General features: G+C 42.1%; 1 protein-coding gene across 12 annotated transcripts in view; it reads left to right on the forward strand.

Annotated features, from left to right (window-relative positions):
- Positions 1-18,655, forward strand: part of DMD (dystrophin) — a 2,004,766-nt gene that overhangs the window by 1,975,996 nt on the left and 10,115 nt on the right. For all 12 annotated transcript variants that reach the window (XM_054005916.1, XM_054005912.1, XM_054005914.1 and 9 more), the window contains 3 exons: positions 2,631-2,874; positions 3,223-3,346; positions 7,891-7,983. In XM_054005916.1, coding sequence (XP_053861891.1) covers positions 2,631-2,874; positions 3,223-3,346; positions 7,891-7,983 — 461 coding nt within the window. The remainder of the gene's footprint in view (positions 1-2,630; positions 2,875-3,222; positions 3,347-7,890; positions 7,984-18,655) is intronic.

Below are 18,655 nucleotides of genomic sequence, written 5' to 3' on the forward strand. Positions count from 1 at the left end.
GAAAAATCATGACTCAGATCCCCCAAGGTCATAAGATTTAAAGAAAATAGATTTCTGAGTCTTTAGAGTGCACTTGATTGACCTTTTCAGGTCTGCTATCTAGGAAAAGGGCATTCCTCATAGCCATAGCTACAGCCTGTGGACTTAGTGAGAAACAGGCCAAATGACCAATCCTCTGTTAACTGTAGGCCATATGGGAAATATGGTATCATCGGTGTCATAATCTCTGTTTCCACCTCATATAGGCCACTAATCTGTCCCAAGTCGCTTTTACACCATTGTTATGACTCACTGGGTGTTCATTCATCTGGATATATCAAAAGATATTCAACTATCCCAAAGACAGCATTCATTGCAGGCCTTCTGTCTTTTCCACAGAATTTGAAAAGCTATTTCTGGAAGCTCTATATGTGCTTGAAGCAAAAATGCTTCCCTTGCAAAGGTCTGATCTTGGGGAGAGAAATTGTGATCACTTCTAACACTCTCATGACCTCCCATCCAGAGCTGATGTGGCAGTTTTGCATCTGTTCATCTAGAACTCTTTAGCCTTCCTGGGTGGTGTCCTGCATTCTAGTGGGAAGCTCAAAGAGAGAGCTTACTTACCAGTACCTGCTGTTCTTTGAGTGTGTCTGTAAATTCTCACTGCACACCTTCCCCCTTTAGCAGAGAAAGAATCCCAAAATTTTGGGGAGGAACTGAAGGGTGGGTGCAGCCATTCCCCCTTTCATACTCAGAATCCTCTGCAAGGGAAGGACTGGGGGGTAGAGGAGGGTGAATGTCTTCAGTGGGCATTGTTCTCTAGAAAATGCCACGGCTCATCCTGAGACAGCACCAATACCCCAAGTGTGACTATGCAGATGAAACATTTTTAAAGAACAACAGTTACCAGTAAGTAACTTCTCATCACTTTCTTGTCCATGTGAAATTATACATAACATGTTTGACTTAAGAGCAAGTGTAGGTCCTCTCCTCCTGCTTGGAGCAGGCAAGATGTCCTGCTCCTTTAGAACTGCTAATCTTCATGTTGTAGAATCTTGTCTCATGTTACGGCCACATACAGCCCCCCACCCCGACCCCGAACCGTTCATGTAGTGTGGACATACTTCTATATCTTTCTAAGCATTCCCCAGTTTAATAAATCTTACAGTAGGGTTTCTGAGGTGTTTTTAAGCCTCTAGATCAGAATGTAAATGTGAAATTGGGTTCACTGGCAGAATAAGAAAAAGGTCTCTGTTTTCACAGCTTCTACTCTATCTGTATCAGGGCATATAATAAAGAGTTTTAAAAAATAAGAAAATCTAGGCCACTACTTTTGTCAAGTAAGCAGTTATGAGGTCTGTAGCCTGTGGTACCATTTTTCACTCTGGGAAGTACTAAAGGGACATTATAGCAGTAAAATCCCAATACAGTTTGTTATGCTTCCCCTTTGTGTGAAGATTGCTGCTACGAAATTTTATTTCTTTGGTTGTAAGATGGACTGCATTGTCCATAACTAGGTTTTTAGCTTTTCACCTCCTCTATTCTGCAGAACATACAGAGGGTGATCTTAAAAAGAAAACTAAGTAACTACTCACCAGGGAAATGTTCTTGTTTCGAGTGCTCAGTAGAATTCCTTCAGCATGATGCTCTTTGGCCTCACATCTGATATTAATCCTATGGAGTGTTTTATTCAAGAGACTGACTAGAAGAACAGTTAGCCCAATGCAGGATTAACAGAGTAGTAAAGTGATGGTAGAAATGTGGCATTCAGAGAATGCTGTATATAGCCCAGCTATTAAAACATTAACAAAATTTAAGTCTAATTTAACAGGTCAGCTCATTGCCTGTTTCTCTGTTACTCAATTTCCCATTCTAACAGTTGGTTTGAAAATCTAGTTTATGGTAAATATAAGGGAGGCAGTTTGGTCTGATGTGGTGAATGAGCACAAAGTTGCAAGTGGGGACTTCAAATCCAAGTTCTGCCACAGGCTTGCTACGTCACTCTCTCCGTCTCAGTTTTTTGATCTGTAAATTAGAATAATTCTTGCCTACATCCTTCACTGCGCTGGTGTGAAAATGAATTAGTGTTTGCACAGTGCTTTGAATAGGCAAAGTGCTATATAAGTGCATTACTAGTATTGTATATACCGTGTATTCTGTGATCAAATAGTAGCATTCACATTTCACAGTACTCACACTTTTTAGAAATGAGCAAATGGTTCATTGTCTGCTGTTAACTACAAAGTTCAGCAAACTGGAAGCTGAACCACACCTCCGGCTTATGCTTTGGGAGGGGCTTCTCGAGCAGTCACCCTTCACCTGCCACCCATGCTCTGGGAAGGGAGTTCAGAACTCTTATGAACCAGAGACCTGACAATGATATCTGTGTTTCAGGGCAACATCCTGACATCCCCGTGTGAAAACCTGTACAAGTTGGTACCTTACCTCTGTCAAACCAAACTCAAACTTTGTAGATTAGTTTCAGCAGACTCGAAGGCAGGTGGTTTGGATGGGCTTAAATCCCAAACTGTGTGCCTATTCCTAATAGTTATATGTGTGATGTGCATTCTGACTGCTATAGCCGAAGGATGGCGTAGGCTGTACTGTTCTACTTTGTAACGGTAAGGCTTTCCTTTTTTTGACATTAACAGAAACCTGCAGGCTGAATATGACCGACTGAAGCAACAACATGATAACAAAGGACTTTCTCCACTGCCATCCCCCCCTGAGATGATGCCCATCTCCCCCCAAAGTCCTCGTGATGCTGAGCTCATTGCAGAAGCCAAGCTGCTTCGACAGCACAAGGGCCGCCTGGAAGCCAGGATGCAGATTCTGGAGGATCACAACAAACAGCTGGAGTCACAGCTGCACCGGCTGAGGCAGCTGCTGGAACAGGTAAGTCCTTAGGCTTTTTCTTTGGAGCCCTAAAGAATGATTTTTCCAAAGCAGAGTTTGAAATGTTATCAATAACTGTAGCACATCAAGAAGTGATATCTGTGAAGTGTAGTCAGGGAGAGGAACTTGATCTTACTGTAGATTGCAAGTGGTAAGATAAGATCACTGGTGTGTGAATGCAGTGCAGTAGCTTTTTTAATTTGGAATTTGGATCCTTAGCCCATTGAAATGTAGTGAACAAAATTGCTGTGTAACCATTGTGGAATATATACAAAATATGGAAATATAAAAATTTGCTCAAATGTGCTCAGCTGTGAATAACCACCGTGTTTTATTCTGATATCTCAGCCCCAGGCAGATTCCAAGGTGAATGGTACAACACTGTCTTCTCCTTCTACCTCCTTACAGAGGTCAGACAGCAGTCAGCCAATGCTTCTCCGCGTAGTCGGCAGCCAGACTTCAGAAACCATGGGTAAGATGACAACGTTCAAACTGTCACGAGAGATTTATATTTATATTTTACAGTATAGGACACCACAAAATTAGCTAAGGATAGTAAAGATTTTATTCAGTTGTTAATACAAACAGTGGGCATTTGCAATGGGCATTGACTTTAGTTGGCTATTTCTCCGTTGTATATCATGATGTAGGCTTTTGTATTTAACCATGGTGCAGTGTCACAGATATTTTGACATCAAACAGAAAGCTCCATCAGGGCTTGTATTTGAAAAACAGGTACCAAGAAAAAGCTAAAGCAAGCTGTTCAGATAACCTCTAAGCTAATAAATTTGATCTAATCTGATTTACACCGACACAGTCTTACTTATGACTAAGTGATTTAAAAAAATGATCAACCATCCCACATGGTTAATTGATGTGATCTTATTTTAATGTATCATTGCTCAGATAAATAGAACTGAGTGATAGGCCACTGACAGGCAGCACCCACCTGGTAGCTTTTATAAATATATTTATGATGATAAATCACAGATTGGTTGTGGAGAAAGGTTTATTCAGCAATAGTCTTCAGTGAATAATCGTTGATATTTTTGTTTTTGGTAACGCTTCTGCTGTAGTTTCCTATCTGATAGATATTTATTGCCCAGTGTCGTGGTTCCTGAGGTAACTGCACCTTGGACCCTTCATGGCCTCCTTGAGGATATGCCACTTAGGCTTCAGGCCTCTAGTCATCACCTTCCTCGGGACAGGATCCTGCAATCCACACCCTCCAAAATGGAGATTAAGGATGCAGATTTCTGCAATTAACTGTGATCACCTGAGCAAAGCTGAGTTTAGTTCAGCACCTGCTATCCTGTTCTTTCCCAAGGGTTGTGACAGGGTTAATCAATGACCAGCCAGGCTTCGTAAAGCAAAGTATTATTTATTCAGAACAAAAGTATTACAGAGAAAACATATCTTGAAAAGAATCAACTGCTTATATGCATACCTATCTTGCCAGGCAGTCATCAGCCTTTCACATGGAGCCCTGACAGGTTTCTAAGGGGGTGGGAGAGTCTGTCTCTCCAGGTCACACCCAGTAACAGGGAATTATTTTAAGTAAAGCAGTAATTGTCTAGCAATGTATTCTTACAATAAGCTGGTTTAATTTGATGACTTCAAAGTACCAATAGCTTCACAAAAGAAACAAATTTTAAGGCTATTGGAAATATTCTGATTTGTACAGATAACTAAAATGCAGTAAACTGATTTTTCTTTTTTTTTAAATTGGGGGAATTAATGTTTTCCTCTATCACACTGTAAAACATATTTAGTTCAGACGCAGAGGTGGGTGTGGGTTTACAGAACTTGTTGTCAGTCTTAAATTAAATGAAGGTGACAGATTTACCCTATATTGGACATCTGCTGCCTTGTGAGTGATAATGCTGCCATCATCATATGCATGATTGGGGCAAAAAAATTGACTATGTAGGGATCTCCTACAATAACCAGTGTGGAGTAATGTACCTTTGAGAAAATGTGTAGTGCTGAAGTGATCTTAAAGTTAAATACTAGGGGTGAGAGGAAAGTACAGTAATGAGCAAAGGTGTCTGTGTGGCAGGGGCGGGGGTGTTATTACTGAAATTGCTTGTTTGCTTCTCACTTTAGTTACCCTGCACTATATACAAAATTTGTTATGGACATACTAATATGATTTAGATTAGTGTTCTGAAGAACTGAATTGTGATGAGCTTAATCATTTCATGACCATTTAATTACTTCTTTCTATGTGTTTTCCCCTTTTCCATAAAATCTATTACTTAAACATATGGATGCAAAACCAGAAAGTCAGCAGTTACCAGCCTTCTTATTAACAGATGTATAGATCTTTGTTGTGTCATTAGTTAGGCCAAACATACAATAAATGGATTCTCATTGTGCATCCTGCTAAAGATGACTCCCATTTAACATAATTTGTTAGACCTAAATTAGTTTTCTGAGACAAAAATGAAAAGGACAGTAAGATGTTTAATTGATTTCGGTGTAATCATAATGAGACTTCACAGTGAAGCAGCATTCCAGAACCCTGGACAGGGCTGGCTCCAGGCACCAGCTGGAGGGGGGCGGCGCGGCGCGGCACTCCGGCCCGAGAGCAGGGCCGCGACTGGGCTTGCCGCCCTCCCCCCGGCGCTCTGTCTGCCAGGGAGAGTGGAGCCACGGCCGGGCTCTCCGCCCTCCTCCCGGCACTCTGGCAGCCGAGGAGAGCGGAGCCATGGCCAGGGCTCGCTGCCCTCCCCGTGGCCGCCGGGGAGAACAGAGCCCCGTCCGAGGCTCGCCGCCCTCCCCCCGGCTCCCTGACCGCCCAGGAGAGCGGAGCCGTGGCGGGCTCGCCGCCCTCCCCCCGGCGCTCTGGCCACCGGGGAGAGTGGAGCCCTGGCCGGGCTCGCCGCCCTCCTCCCGGCACTCTGGCAGCCGGGGAGAGCGGAGCCATGGCCAGGGCTCGCCGCCCTCCCCCCGGCCCCCTGACCGCCCGGGAGAGCGGAGCCGCGGCGGGCTCGCCACCCTCCCCCCCGGCGCTCTGGCCACCGGGGAGAGTGGAGCCCCGGCCGGGCTCTCTGCCCTCCTCTCGGTGCTCCAGCCGCCAGCGGAGCCGCAGCGGGCTCACTGTCCTCCCCCCGGCGCTACGGCCGGTTGGGGAGAGCGGCCTGCGGCCGGGCTCAGCACCCTCCCCTGCCGCGCTCCCTGCCGGGAGGAGGGCTGGGGCAGCGGGAGGCTTTTTTTGCCTAGGGTGGCAAAAAAGCCAGAGCCGGCCCTGACCCTGGAACAAAGATTACATGGGATCTTTTTAGCTATGCTAACGTGCAGCACTTTTCACTGTTACAATACATTTGAAGTCTTTTAGTTGTTGTTGGGAGTTGCTTGTATGATGTCCGGTTTCATTATTTTATTTAAATACAATTATTTAAATACAATTTAAACTATATTTAACTACAAGTTAAAAGTAAATTTTAGGTAGTATTTTCTAATGCACTTAGCATTAAGATAAGAGCAGTGAATACATCGTAAATAAACGTATATTGACCTTGAGGGCATATACAGCTAAACTTGTATCTGTGCTTAACAATACCACTTTGGATATTAGTGTCTGTCCTTACTCAGGTGATTAATGTTGGCCAGAACATAATAGGATTATTCCCTATTGTTTGAAAATATATATTTGAATCTTTAGGGCCAGATTCTGCCTTCTTTATCCAGGCTGATTCAGGTATTTAGCCTGAGTAGTGGCAAAATCTGGCTCTGAATTTCCACCTTGACATCTATCAGAGGCTGGAAAAGTGACTCTGGTTTTCTTAAGTTTTCAAAGGACAACACCTCTAATGGGGCAACATTTTGTATGAAAATAATTCCTGCCACAAGACTTGAATCCACAGCCTTCTGGTCCAAAGCCAAGATGCATACTAAGCCTGACAGAAGCAGTGCTACAAGACTTGGATTTTGCTGTGTACTTGTAGTAGAGATTTCACTGACATGGAGTATCAAAAATGGGAGGACGGGGGGTGGTAGCGTTAATATTCTTTAGGTGGCATTGCTTTTTCAATTACAGTGAGGTAAGATGCCAGGTGTATTCTACACTAATAATAGAGGACTGTGAAATGGGACAAAGGCTCAAATAATTTTCAAAATGCTGATGCATCTCTGCTTGGGTTATTACAGATGGCAACGCAGCTTTTGTGTCTTAATGGGGGATTAGACAAATAAGAGAGACTCTCACTCTCCTAGATAACCCTCCAGGTGTATTCTCCTTTAGAAACTCTGCTTTTTAAGCACTTTACTGCTATTAGGCTTCCGATTAAAAACTAAGCAAAATTACCCTTTCCTGTACAATTGGGCAGATGGCATTTGGTTATGTGAAAACATCAGAAAATGTAAAAATACCTGTAAAGATGAAGGGTGCTAAACTTCCCAGTAAGCTTCTGCCTTATAATCAGATTATAGAAATCATTCAAAGGGACATATGGATTTTGCTTTGTTTGAACTGTTTTTTTTAAAACCTTTCACAGTACAATTGAGTGTTCCTGGAGCACCAATCTGATGCAATTAAACTGTCAGAAATATTAATGTTGATGCAGATTTACTCTGCTAGGCAAAGCATTCCTAACATGAAGCCAGCACCATTAGAGAGCTGCTCAAACAGCACTGCTCACAACAGCAAAAATTGGTACCAGTAATGGAATGAGGAAAACTGAAACAAGGATCATCATTTATATGAACTCCCTCCTCTTAGCAGACATTTCCCCCAGATCAAGTAATCCTGGCATTCTTTTAATGAATTAAAGTTTAAGATGCAGATTTGCCTGATTTTACACAGCTTCATTAAAATGGAAAGCATTTAATATTTGGTGACAAAATTACCCCTTAAAATTTAGACTGGATATTAGCCAGGAGGATTTATTTCAAGTGTCCTGCCTCCGTAAGGTACATGGCGGGGGCTGGGGGGAGGGGAGAAGTACCATAGTGATCTGTTTACCAGATGTTTTTGCAGTGACGTAAATGCCATGGTTTGTATTGGTTTTTCAGGTGAGGATGACCTGCTCAGCCCTCCCCAGGACACAAGCACAGGGCTGGAGGAGGTGATGGAACAGCTTAACAATTCCTTCCCAAGTACAAGAGGTAAGCTTCAGTAACGCAGAAGCATATATCAACAGTTAAGAGGTGGTATACATTCCTTAAAGATCACGCAATATAATATACAGTAGAACCTGAGAGTTATGAACGCCTCAGGAATGGAGATTTTGTGTAACTGAAATGTTCGTAACTCTGAACAAAACATTATATGGCTGTTCTTTCAAAAGTTTACAACTGAACATTGACTTACTACAGCTTTTAAACTTTACTATGCAGAAGAAAAATGCTGCTTTCCCTTTATTTTTTAGTAGTTAACGTTTAACACAGTACTGTCCTATATTTGCTTTTTCTTTTTCTCTGCTGCTGCCTGATTGCGTACTTCTGGTTCCAAATGTGGTTTGTGGTCAGTTTGTAACTCTGGTGTTCTACAGTACAAGTACATGTGTATAAGTAAATGGTGTGTGTGAGAGAGAAATAAGCTACTTCTGACTCTCTCTCTCTGTTTTTTTCACTCAAGATTATTTAGTTGTTTTTGTTAAGACTAGCTACAAAAAGCTGTGTTATGTATAAGGGACATCATAACCTCCCCAAAAATCTAACCTAGCTTCGTGGGTGCCCTATTAACAATATACACTCTATATCTGTTTTTTTTTTTCCTTAGAATTTCCTCTTTTCCCTTTCCCTTGGTTCCTTTTTTCACAGTCCCTCTGTGGTTTTCAATCTGTATGTTTGATTGTATTTTATTCTCTCTCCTTCTTTCTAAGAAGATTGCGAACCCAATAACATTAGAGTTGGAGTCAAAACTTTCAAACTCACGCTGTTCGAGTTCAAAGTGAGACAAAATAAGCTGGCTGCTAGTTTGTACAGAATGTGTGTGTGTGTGTGTGTGTGTGTGTGTGTGTGTGTGTGTGTGGAGACAACAGCACCTCTTTCAATTTTCTTGTTTTTATTAAAGTTTGCTCCCTTTGTTTGCTGAAGATAAGCACACACATTATTTGAATTATGGTTTCTAAAGCTTTTTATTTAAGAAAAGGTCTTTTCTGAGCCAGAACAAAACATTCTGCTGCCAAGAGAATTGCTTGTATTCAGGACTGGAGATGGAATGATTGTTGGACAGTAGCTACGGTGGTTGACATTCACCTGCTGTGGAGAAGCCCCATAAGTCCTATATGCCACCTGAAGTCCCACTTTTGCCTTATTTTGTGGATGTGCATAGGCTTTGTGCACACCATTTGCACAGGGAGATGAATTTCACACCAAGTGCCTTCTCCAAAGGATGATATGCCTGCTTCATCCCAAGCAAGAACCTCTGCCAGCCTGGGGTAGTGGCGGCAGGGCTTCGGCGGTGATTTAAAGGGCCCGAGGCTCCCCGCAGCGGCTGGAGCCCTGGGCCCTTTAAATCACCACTGGAGAAGTTGGTCCAGTCCGGTGTACTTTCACCTCTGGAAGGGAGGTTGGAGAATTGATTGGAAAAATGGATAATGGAAATAGAATCATCTAGAAAAAACGTTATCCAAGAAAATCCGCTGCAAAATACTTTCACCTAAGTTGATGTCCTTAACATGGTGAGCATATGTGTGCACTATATCCATCCCCAAATTGCACCTATGATTTAGCCACCAGAAAGAGAGAGCCTGTTAAAGATGCAAGCTTCTAAATCCACGTTTAGGCACCTAAAAAGAGTGCCCTGATTTTCAAAGCTGCTGGGTATCTGCAGCTCCCATTGATTTCATTGGCATTTGTGTGTACTCAGCACTCTGAAAATATCTTTGTGTGTCCTACCTATTAATTTATGAGCCTAACCCAGTTTTTAAGAATGAGGCCCTTGTTCATTGTAGCAAACTTCCTAATCAGAGTTGATGTCAATTGAAGAATAATCATTTTGAAAATACAAGCATGTTTGGAATACAGTGGTCACATTTCAAAAGTCAACAATTAATGTGTTATTTAAGCTGCAGTAGTTATTTTCCTGTACTTAAAATAGGAAATTACCACACTATTTCAGATTCCACTCTGTGCTGACGGAGTGTAAAAAGGGATTTTAATTTTATTTTTTGCTATAAATTTTATAGCAAACTTAATTAATAAAGCTGACAGCATATAAATGATATACAGAACCTATTGCAAGCAGCGATATGCTGTAATTTGTAGTATATTAATTAGTGTTTTAGTACAGAAAACATTTTTCTGTATGACAAAACCTGCAGACATATCTCCCCTGCTACAATGATCAACACTCCCCACAACACACCTTTCAAATCCATGGATCCTACACATGTCTATCACAACATGTGGTACAGAGGCCCACTAATCCCATCTTTTTGTCTTATCACTGCAGAGGTGTTAACAGTCCACTCTACCTTGAATGGTCCTTTACAATATGTTCTAACCACTTATGCTAAACCAGTGGTCCCCAACCTTTTCCATGGGCGGGTGCCGGACGACTAGCCGCCGAGGACTATGGCCGCTGGACAAGCAGCTGCCAAAATGCTGCCGTGAAGCGGCAATGTCAAGAGGCGTCGCCGCTGAAATGCCGCCGTGAAGCAGCGTCATCAAGAGGTGTCGCCGCCAAAATTCGGCGACATTTTGGCAGTAGCGCTTCTTGACGTTGCCGCTTCTCAGCGGCATTTCTGCGGCTGCTTGTCTGGCGGCCAGTAGGTGGGCGCACATGGATGCCTCGGCGGGCGCCATGGAGCCCACGGGCACCGTGTTGGGAACACCTGGGCTAAACAATCCCTTCCACCTTGCATTTTGCTGTAACCCCTGGGTGTACCTTTCTCACACCTGAGGAAGAGCGCTGTGTGACTCAAAAGCTTGTCTCTGTCCCCAGCAGAAGTTGGACCAATAAAAGATATTACCTCATCCATCTTGTCTGTCTAGGAATACATGAATTTTCTTAACACAAAGGAAGGGGCAAATTTATGTAGTGAGCTGCATGGAGGTATCAGTTAAAATTGTGGGTGAAGTTTTAAAAATGGAAAATTTAGTCTAAATATCAGGGAAAGTGTCCTAAGAATGAGCTCCTACAAGGCTGTGAAATAACTTCGCCACAGAAAGATTTTATTTGTCACTTCCAAAACAAAAATTGAAATTATAAAATGTATAACAGGGACAAATCCCCAGTCGCAGGGAGTTGGGCTGGTGATTTAATATGACTTTTCCATCTCTAACGTCTATGATTGTGAGCAGGTATATTAAAAAGAGCATCAGAACTTGGTAGCATTTATTTCGAATAGATTTTAGCACCTTTGTTGTAAAGCAAGTCTTGCAACATGTAGAAAACTAAGCATACAATCAGAGAAACGCAGGGCTGGAAGGGTGCCACGGTTGGAAGGGACCCTGAGAAGTCATCAAACCCAGCCCCGTGTGCTGTGGCAGGACCAAGTAAACCTAGACCATCCCTGACAGATATTTGTCCAACTTTGTTTTTAAAAACCTCCAACGATTGGAATTCCACAACCTTCCTTGGAACCCCATTCCTGAGCTTATCTACCCTTATAGTTAGAGAATTTTTCTTAATATCTAACCTGAATCTTCCTTGCCGCAGATTAAGCCCATTACCTCTTGTCCTTCCTTCAGTGGACGTAGAGAAGAGTTGATTACCATCCACTTTATAAAAGCCCATAACATATTTCTAGACTATCAGGTCCCTCCCTTAGTTGTCTTTTCTCAAGATTAACATATGCCCCGTTTTTGTTTTAAATCTTTTCTTACAGCTCAGGTTTTCTAAACCTTTTATCATTTTTGTTGCTCTGTTCTGGACTCACTCCAGTTTGTCCACATCTTTCTTAAAGTGTGGCACCCAAAACTGGACAGACTACTCCAGCTGAGGCTTCACCAATGCCAAGTAGAGTGGGACAACTACCTCAATGACATGCCTGTTAATTCACCCCAGAGTATTAGCCTTGTTTGCAGCTGTATCACACTGTTGACTAATATTCACTTTGTGATCCACTATAACCCCCTAATCCTTTTCAGCAGAATTACCACCTACCCAGTCATTTCCCATTTTGTAGTTGTGCATTTGATTTTTCCTTCCTAAGTGAAGCACTTTGTGGTTGTTTTTATTGAATTTCATCTTGTTGAATTCAGATCAATTGTCAAATTTTTCAAGGTCATTTTGAATTGTAATCATGTTGTCCCAAGTGCTTGTAACTCCTTCCGGCTTGGTGTCATCTGCAGATTTTATACGCATATCTCCATTCTATTATCCAAGTTATTCATGGAAATATTGAATAGTGATGGGCACAGGACTGACCTTTGCAGAACCCCACGTTATGCCTTCCCAATCTGACAGTGAACCACTGATAACTACTTTTTCAATACAGTCTTTCAACCAGTTGTACACCCACATTATAATGTTTTCATCTAGACCACATTTCCCTAGTTTGTTCATGAGAGTGTCATGTGGGACTGTGGTCAAAAGCCTTGCTAAAACCAAGATATTTCACATCTACTGTTTTCCTTGTATCCACTGGGCCAGTAACCTTGTCCAAGAAGGAAATTAGGTTGGTTTGGCATGATTTGTTCTTGACAAATCCATGCTGGCATTTCCTTGTAACCTTATTATTCTCCAGGTGCTTACAAATGGATTGTTTAATAATCTGTTCCACCTTCAGATTCACTATCAATTCTTTACTGTTGGTCAGAATCAAGTCTAAAATAGCTGACCCTCTGGTTACTTTTTCACTTTCTGAAACAAAAAATTGTCCCCAGAACATTAAGAATTTATTGGAAATTTTGTGTTTTGCCATATTACATTTCTAACAGATGCCTGGGTAGTTAAAAGAACAGGAGTACTTGTGGCACCTTAGAGACTAACAAATTGATTAGAGCATCAGTTTTCGTGGGCTACAGCCCACTTCTTCGGATGCATATAGAATGGAACATATCTTGAGGAGATATATATACACACATACAGAGAGCATGAACAGGTGGGAGTTGTCTTACCAACTCTGAGAGGCCAATTAAGTAAGAGAAAAAAATAATAATAACAAAATAAACTTTTGAAGTGATAATCAAGATAGCCCAGTACAGACAGTTTGATAAGAAGTGTGAGAATACTTACAAGGGGAGATAGATTCAATGTTTGTAATGGCTCAGCCATTCACAGTCCTTATTCAATCCTAAATTGATTGTATCTAGTTTGCATATCAATTCCAGCTCAGCAGTCTCTCGTCGGAGTCTGTTTTTGAAGTTTTTCTGTTGTAATATAGCCACCCGCAGGTCTGTCATTGAATGACCAGACAGGTTAAAGTGTTCTCCCACTGGTTTTTGAGTATTATGATTCCTGATGTCAGATTTGTGTCCATTAATTCTTTTGCGTAGAGACTGTCCGGTTTGGCCAATGTACATGGCAGAGGGGCATTGCTGGCACATGATAGCATATATCACATTGGTAGATGTGCAGGTGAATGAGCCACTGATGGTATGGCTGATGTGATTAGGTCCTATGATGATGTCACTTGAATAGATATGTGGACAGAGTTGGCATCAGGCTTTGTTACAAGGATAGGTTCCTGGGTCAGTGTTATTGTTCAGTGATGTGTGGTTGCTGGTGAGTATTAGCTTTAGGATGGGGGGGTTGTCTGTAAGCGAGGACAGGTCTGTCTCCCAAGATCTGTGAGAGTAAAGGATCATCTTTCAGGATAGGTTGTAGATCTTTGATGCGCTGGAGAGGTTTTAGTTGGGGGCTGAAGGTGACAGCTAGTGGTGTTCTGTTATTTTCTTTGTTGGGCCTGTCTTGTAGGAGGTGACTTCTGGGTACTCGTCTGGCTCTGTCAATCTGTTTTTTCACTTCAGCAGGTGGGTATTGCTGTTTTAAGAATGCTTGATAGAGATCTTATAGGTGCTTGTCTCTGTCTGAGGGATTGGAGCAAATGCGGTTATATCTTAGAGCTTGGCTGTAGACAATGGATCGTGTGGTGTGTCCTGGATGGAAGCTAGAGGCATGTAGGTAAGTGTAGCGGTCAGTAGGTTTCCAGTATAGGGTGGTATTTATGTGACCATCGCTTATTAGCACAGTAGTGTCCGGGAAATGGACTGCTTCTGTGGATTGATCTAGGCTGAGGTTGATGGTGGGATGGAAATTATTGAAATCATGGTGGAATTCGTCAAGGGCTTCTTTTCCATGGGTCCAGATGATGAAGATGTCATCAATGTAGTGCAAGTAGAGTAGGGGCATTAGGGGATGAGAGCTAAGGAAGCGTTGTTCTAAGTCAGCCATAAAAATGTTGGCATACTGTGGGGCCATGCGGGTACCCATAGCAGTGCCGCTGACTTGAAGGTATATATTGTCCCCAAATGTGAAATAGTTGTGGATGAGGACAAGGTCACAAAGTTCAGCCACCAGGTTAGCTGTGACATTATCGGGGATACTGTTCCTGATAGCTTAAAGTCTCCCATTATTATCAGAACTTGTGTTTTGGATATTTCTGTCTCATAGCTCAAGTCTCAATAAGTAGATCTTGGGAAAAGTAGGTGATGTCCCTGTATAGCTTTTTATAACTTTTTCTTTTTTAATTTAACCTTTTACAGTTTTTAAACAGTACAGAAAGAACTCTGTGCTCCTTGAAGAGCCAAAGGTTGGTGCTGAAAGCAGTTTAATTTCTGCAGGGGGAATTTCTGCTGAGTACCTGATGATTGCTGTCCTTAAGGAATTTTCCTTTCCTTTTAATCTGAGGTTTCCCATCCATGTTCCCATTGCTGTGCTGCTCACAGCAAATTCACAGCTGCTGCAGCTGCCTCAGACAGCTGCTATGCTAACTCAAAACAGATGTCAAAGCCAGAGGTCTGACATTTAGAGGAAATGTACTATTAAATACCACCTCAGTGGCTTATTTAGCCCTGCTAGATAATGGGCCACAGAGGAAAATGTTTTCACACTATACTTGTGCACAAATTCCACAGTCTTCAAGGAGTTTATTGACAGTAGATAGAGATCTTGGCTTGACAAAGAAGCAGCAACAATATGCAATTTTAAAAAATAAGGGCCAAGTTCAGTCCTGGTGTTTAGCAGATGAAACTCCACTGAAGTCAGTAGAACTGCACCTAGTTAAAACAAATCTCATTGTGTTCCACAGTGTATTTTGTAGCTAAGGTTTGCAAATGCTGTTTATGAATGAACACAGAAGAACGTTATCCTGAGCCCCCTGAACTCAGTGGCAGAGTTTCTGTGGACTTCAATGGTGCACAGTCAGGGGCTTAAATAGTAAGGTGAAAGGAATCATATAAATACTTAGAAGAACATAAACCCAGTTGTAAATTACAGTGATTTTGGGGGTGGGGGGGTCAAAATTCAGCTTTATTAATTTATCAAGATACCATTTAATAAAAAGGCGGCCTAGCATGGCTTACTTAGAAGAATTATGGTGAGCTCAGGGCAATAAATAAAATATGGCATTGAAAATAGATTTATCATTTGCAAGTCTGCTTTTATTTTTTTATCCCACTTTTATGTACACACACACACACAAACACTCTTTCAGCAGTGCATTAGCTATGCTTGAATACTGATAAGTTGTGCAGCTAAATCCCTACTTCCAGCACTGAAAATGTATCCTATAATTTTCTGTATTTAGTCAGCAAAGCACTGGCATCGTTGTTCAAACTCTCCTTTCCACATTTTACAGAATCAGTGGAAGAACTCTCTCAGCCACCATAAGCAGTGAATCTCACCGCTAACTCAGACCAGGAAAGGGGTGCTTCTGCCCACTCCAGCCAGCATCCAGAAAGATGCCAGGTGCTGAACCTTCCCCATGACACCTGTGGTTCAGTTAGCCCCAGGGAGCGAGATTCCTGAGGTCTTTCCAATACTTGAGTCCCTGATGGTAGCACAGCGCAGTACTGGCTGAGCCTCTGTCACTGTTTCTTCAGTGGGACCTGAGGTTGCTTTCCACCTTTGAATACATAATCAGGCCATGATGAAATTGCTTGAGAATATATTAATGAATTTCACGTGAAGTGCAAAAAAGTGTTCTCTTGATAGTAATACTGTTTGAAAACATTTTTCAAGGCTAGAATTTATTTTATTTTGGAGGTGGGATGGGGAAAGTGTGTCTTAAACTATGGTAAGCCAATAACTTGGCTTGTTGCACATAAAAATGTAAATCTGCACTATAACTCTATTAGTTACAAACTCAGCTTGCCATAATTATTAACAAAATTCTTTCCCTCTTCATTTTCGAAAACAAAGTGTGTACCCGTTCGTTCTTAGAATGACTGCTGAGAAGACAGACTAGAATTGGGCATGCTGTTTGGGAAGGATCTGAGTTTTACTGTTTCTCAGAAAATGTCCAGAAGAATCCAAGCTTATGTCATTAAGGGTGCTGTTGTTTTATTTGACTTTTTGACTTTTTTCCCTTTATTCTTTACATGACACAATTAATAATTAGTATTTTAGGCTTCAATCTTGCGAAGACCCATGTATGTACTTAATTTTACACCCTATGAATAGTCCTGTTGACTTCAGTGGGACTAAACACAGTCCATAAAGTTAAACACATACATAAGTCTTCGCAAGATTTAGATTGTAAGCACTTTGGGAGGCCATACCTTCATGTATGGTTTTACATGGCACGACTGGGGCCCTGGTTGTGACTGATGCCTCTGGAATTTACTTAGGGTTACCATATTTAGTGCCTCCGAAAGGAGGACACTCCACGGGGCCCCGGCCCCGCACTCCGCCCCCTCCCCAAAGTCTCCGCCCCCTCCCCTGCTTCCCGCGAACATTTGAGTCGCAGGAAGCCTGAAGCAGGTAAGGGGGGGTGTGGGGGGAGGAGGCGCGGCCCACCCCCGGCACCGCACCGCCGGTCCCCAGCCCGGCCCCCGGCACCGCCGGCCCGTCCCCCAAGCCCCCGGCCCGGCACCGCCGGCCCGGCCCCCGAGCCCCCGGCCCGGCACCACATGTCCCGATTTTCCCGGACATGTCCGGCTTTTTGGGATTTCCCCCCGGACGGGGATTTGGAGCCCAAAAAGCCGGACATGTCCGGGAAAATCCGGACGTATGGTAACCCTAATTTACTACAGTACATTAGCTTGCAGGCCCTAATGTGAACCTCTTAATTTATGTAAGCTGGAGTTCTGCATGGTAGTTGAGATGCAGCTACTGCACCACTTTTTGGAAAGTTTAAATACAATATTTTTGATGACTTTGGCCCCAAAACACATAGGTCTGTGCTAGCCAGTCAGCTTTCAGGATTGGGGAGGTTTTTGGATGAGACTTTGTGACTAGTGTATTTGAATGTGGATTTATAAAATAAACATGGTGGATTCTACCTTTTGCTGTGTGGGGACAGGGCATCAAGAAAGATCTGAGGAGAAATTAGTACACATTGTATACATTTCATTGTATACAGGCTACCTCATTATCCTCCTTCAAATCCATCCTTAAAAAAATCATCTTTCCAGTGATGCCTACAAAAAACTCAGTAATGGTTAGGCTGCTGGCATGTCAAAATCACTGCCTGCCCGGTACCGGTGTTGTCTTGTTGTTTCCTTGTACTCCCCTGTAGTTCTGTATTCATCTGGTATCTCTTGTGTTGTATCTAGATTGTAGAAAGACAAGGTGGGTGAGGTAATATCTTTTATTGGACCAACTTCTGTTGTTGAGAGAGACAACTTTTGAGCTTACACAGAAGAAGAGCTCTGTGCAGCTCGAAAGTTTGTCTCTCTCACTAACCGAAGTTGGTCCAATAAAAAATATTACCTCATGCACCTTGTCTCTGTAATATTTTGGGACCAACATTGCATACCTAAATTGTAAGCTCTTTAGGGCAACCCCCTTTTGTTCTGTGTTTTACGGTGCTCAGCACAGTGGGATCCTGGTCCCCAGCTAGGTGCTACAATACTACAAATAATAACAACAACATAGCAGTGATAACGTAAAGAGTAGAACAGTTCTTCACATTACCAGGGTGTATGTATTTTATTGACAGAGGTTGTGTGGTTGAGAAGGACAGGGTGCCTCATATTGATGGAGAACTTGAGAGAAGTTTGTCCAGGCAAAAATATGTACCAAGGCCTGTGAATGAGATCTTTGATCCGCGGAGTAAAGGCAGTCATGCAAGTTAAAGCCACATCTAATTTCTCAGATATTTCATTACATTCCAAAGTCTATAAGAAACCTGCTTGATTCTTGGTCAGTTCCTAAATCCTTTTTGCTTCATCTCTATTTGAAAAAGTTCACCTTTCTTTCCCTCTCTTGCCACCCAGCCTCTTTGTGTTCTTAGGAAGCTTCCCAAAATGCACACCAATGTCTTGATGTTACACAAAATATTCATCTTTAACATGTGTACAAGAATGCATTAGAGTGGCAATTGGGTAACTTTATATTTTAGGTGCAAAAGTGGGATATTCAGAGCAGAATAAACTCTGTAAAGTCTGAGTGCATTAATTATGAATTCAGAGGGAGAAGATTTTAGCACAAATGTTAGTAGTAGGACTACTTGAAATCAATATAATCATATTGCTCACTTAGAAAATGGATTTAGAACATCACTGCCTTCCTCTCCTCTATGGAAGATTATATTTGGCTGATTTCAGTAGACTTCATAACTACTTCTATACTTGGCTATGTTAAAAGCAATAAGCAAGGATTTTTATATTTACTCTTGATTTGATCAACACTCAACTGCCAGTGGTGTTAAAAGCACTGTAGTCCTTCACTTTATTAAAAAAAATTAGATTTATTGTTATATTATGCCTGTATTAAATTCCT

The sequence above is a fragment of the Malaclemys terrapin genome, chromosome 1 (genome assembly GCF_027887155.1).
Source record: "Malaclemys terrapin pileata isolate rMalTer1 chromosome 1, rMalTer1.hap1, whole genome shotgun sequence".
NCBI lineage: Eukaryota > Metazoa > Chordata > Testudines > Emydidae > Malaclemys > Malaclemys terrapin.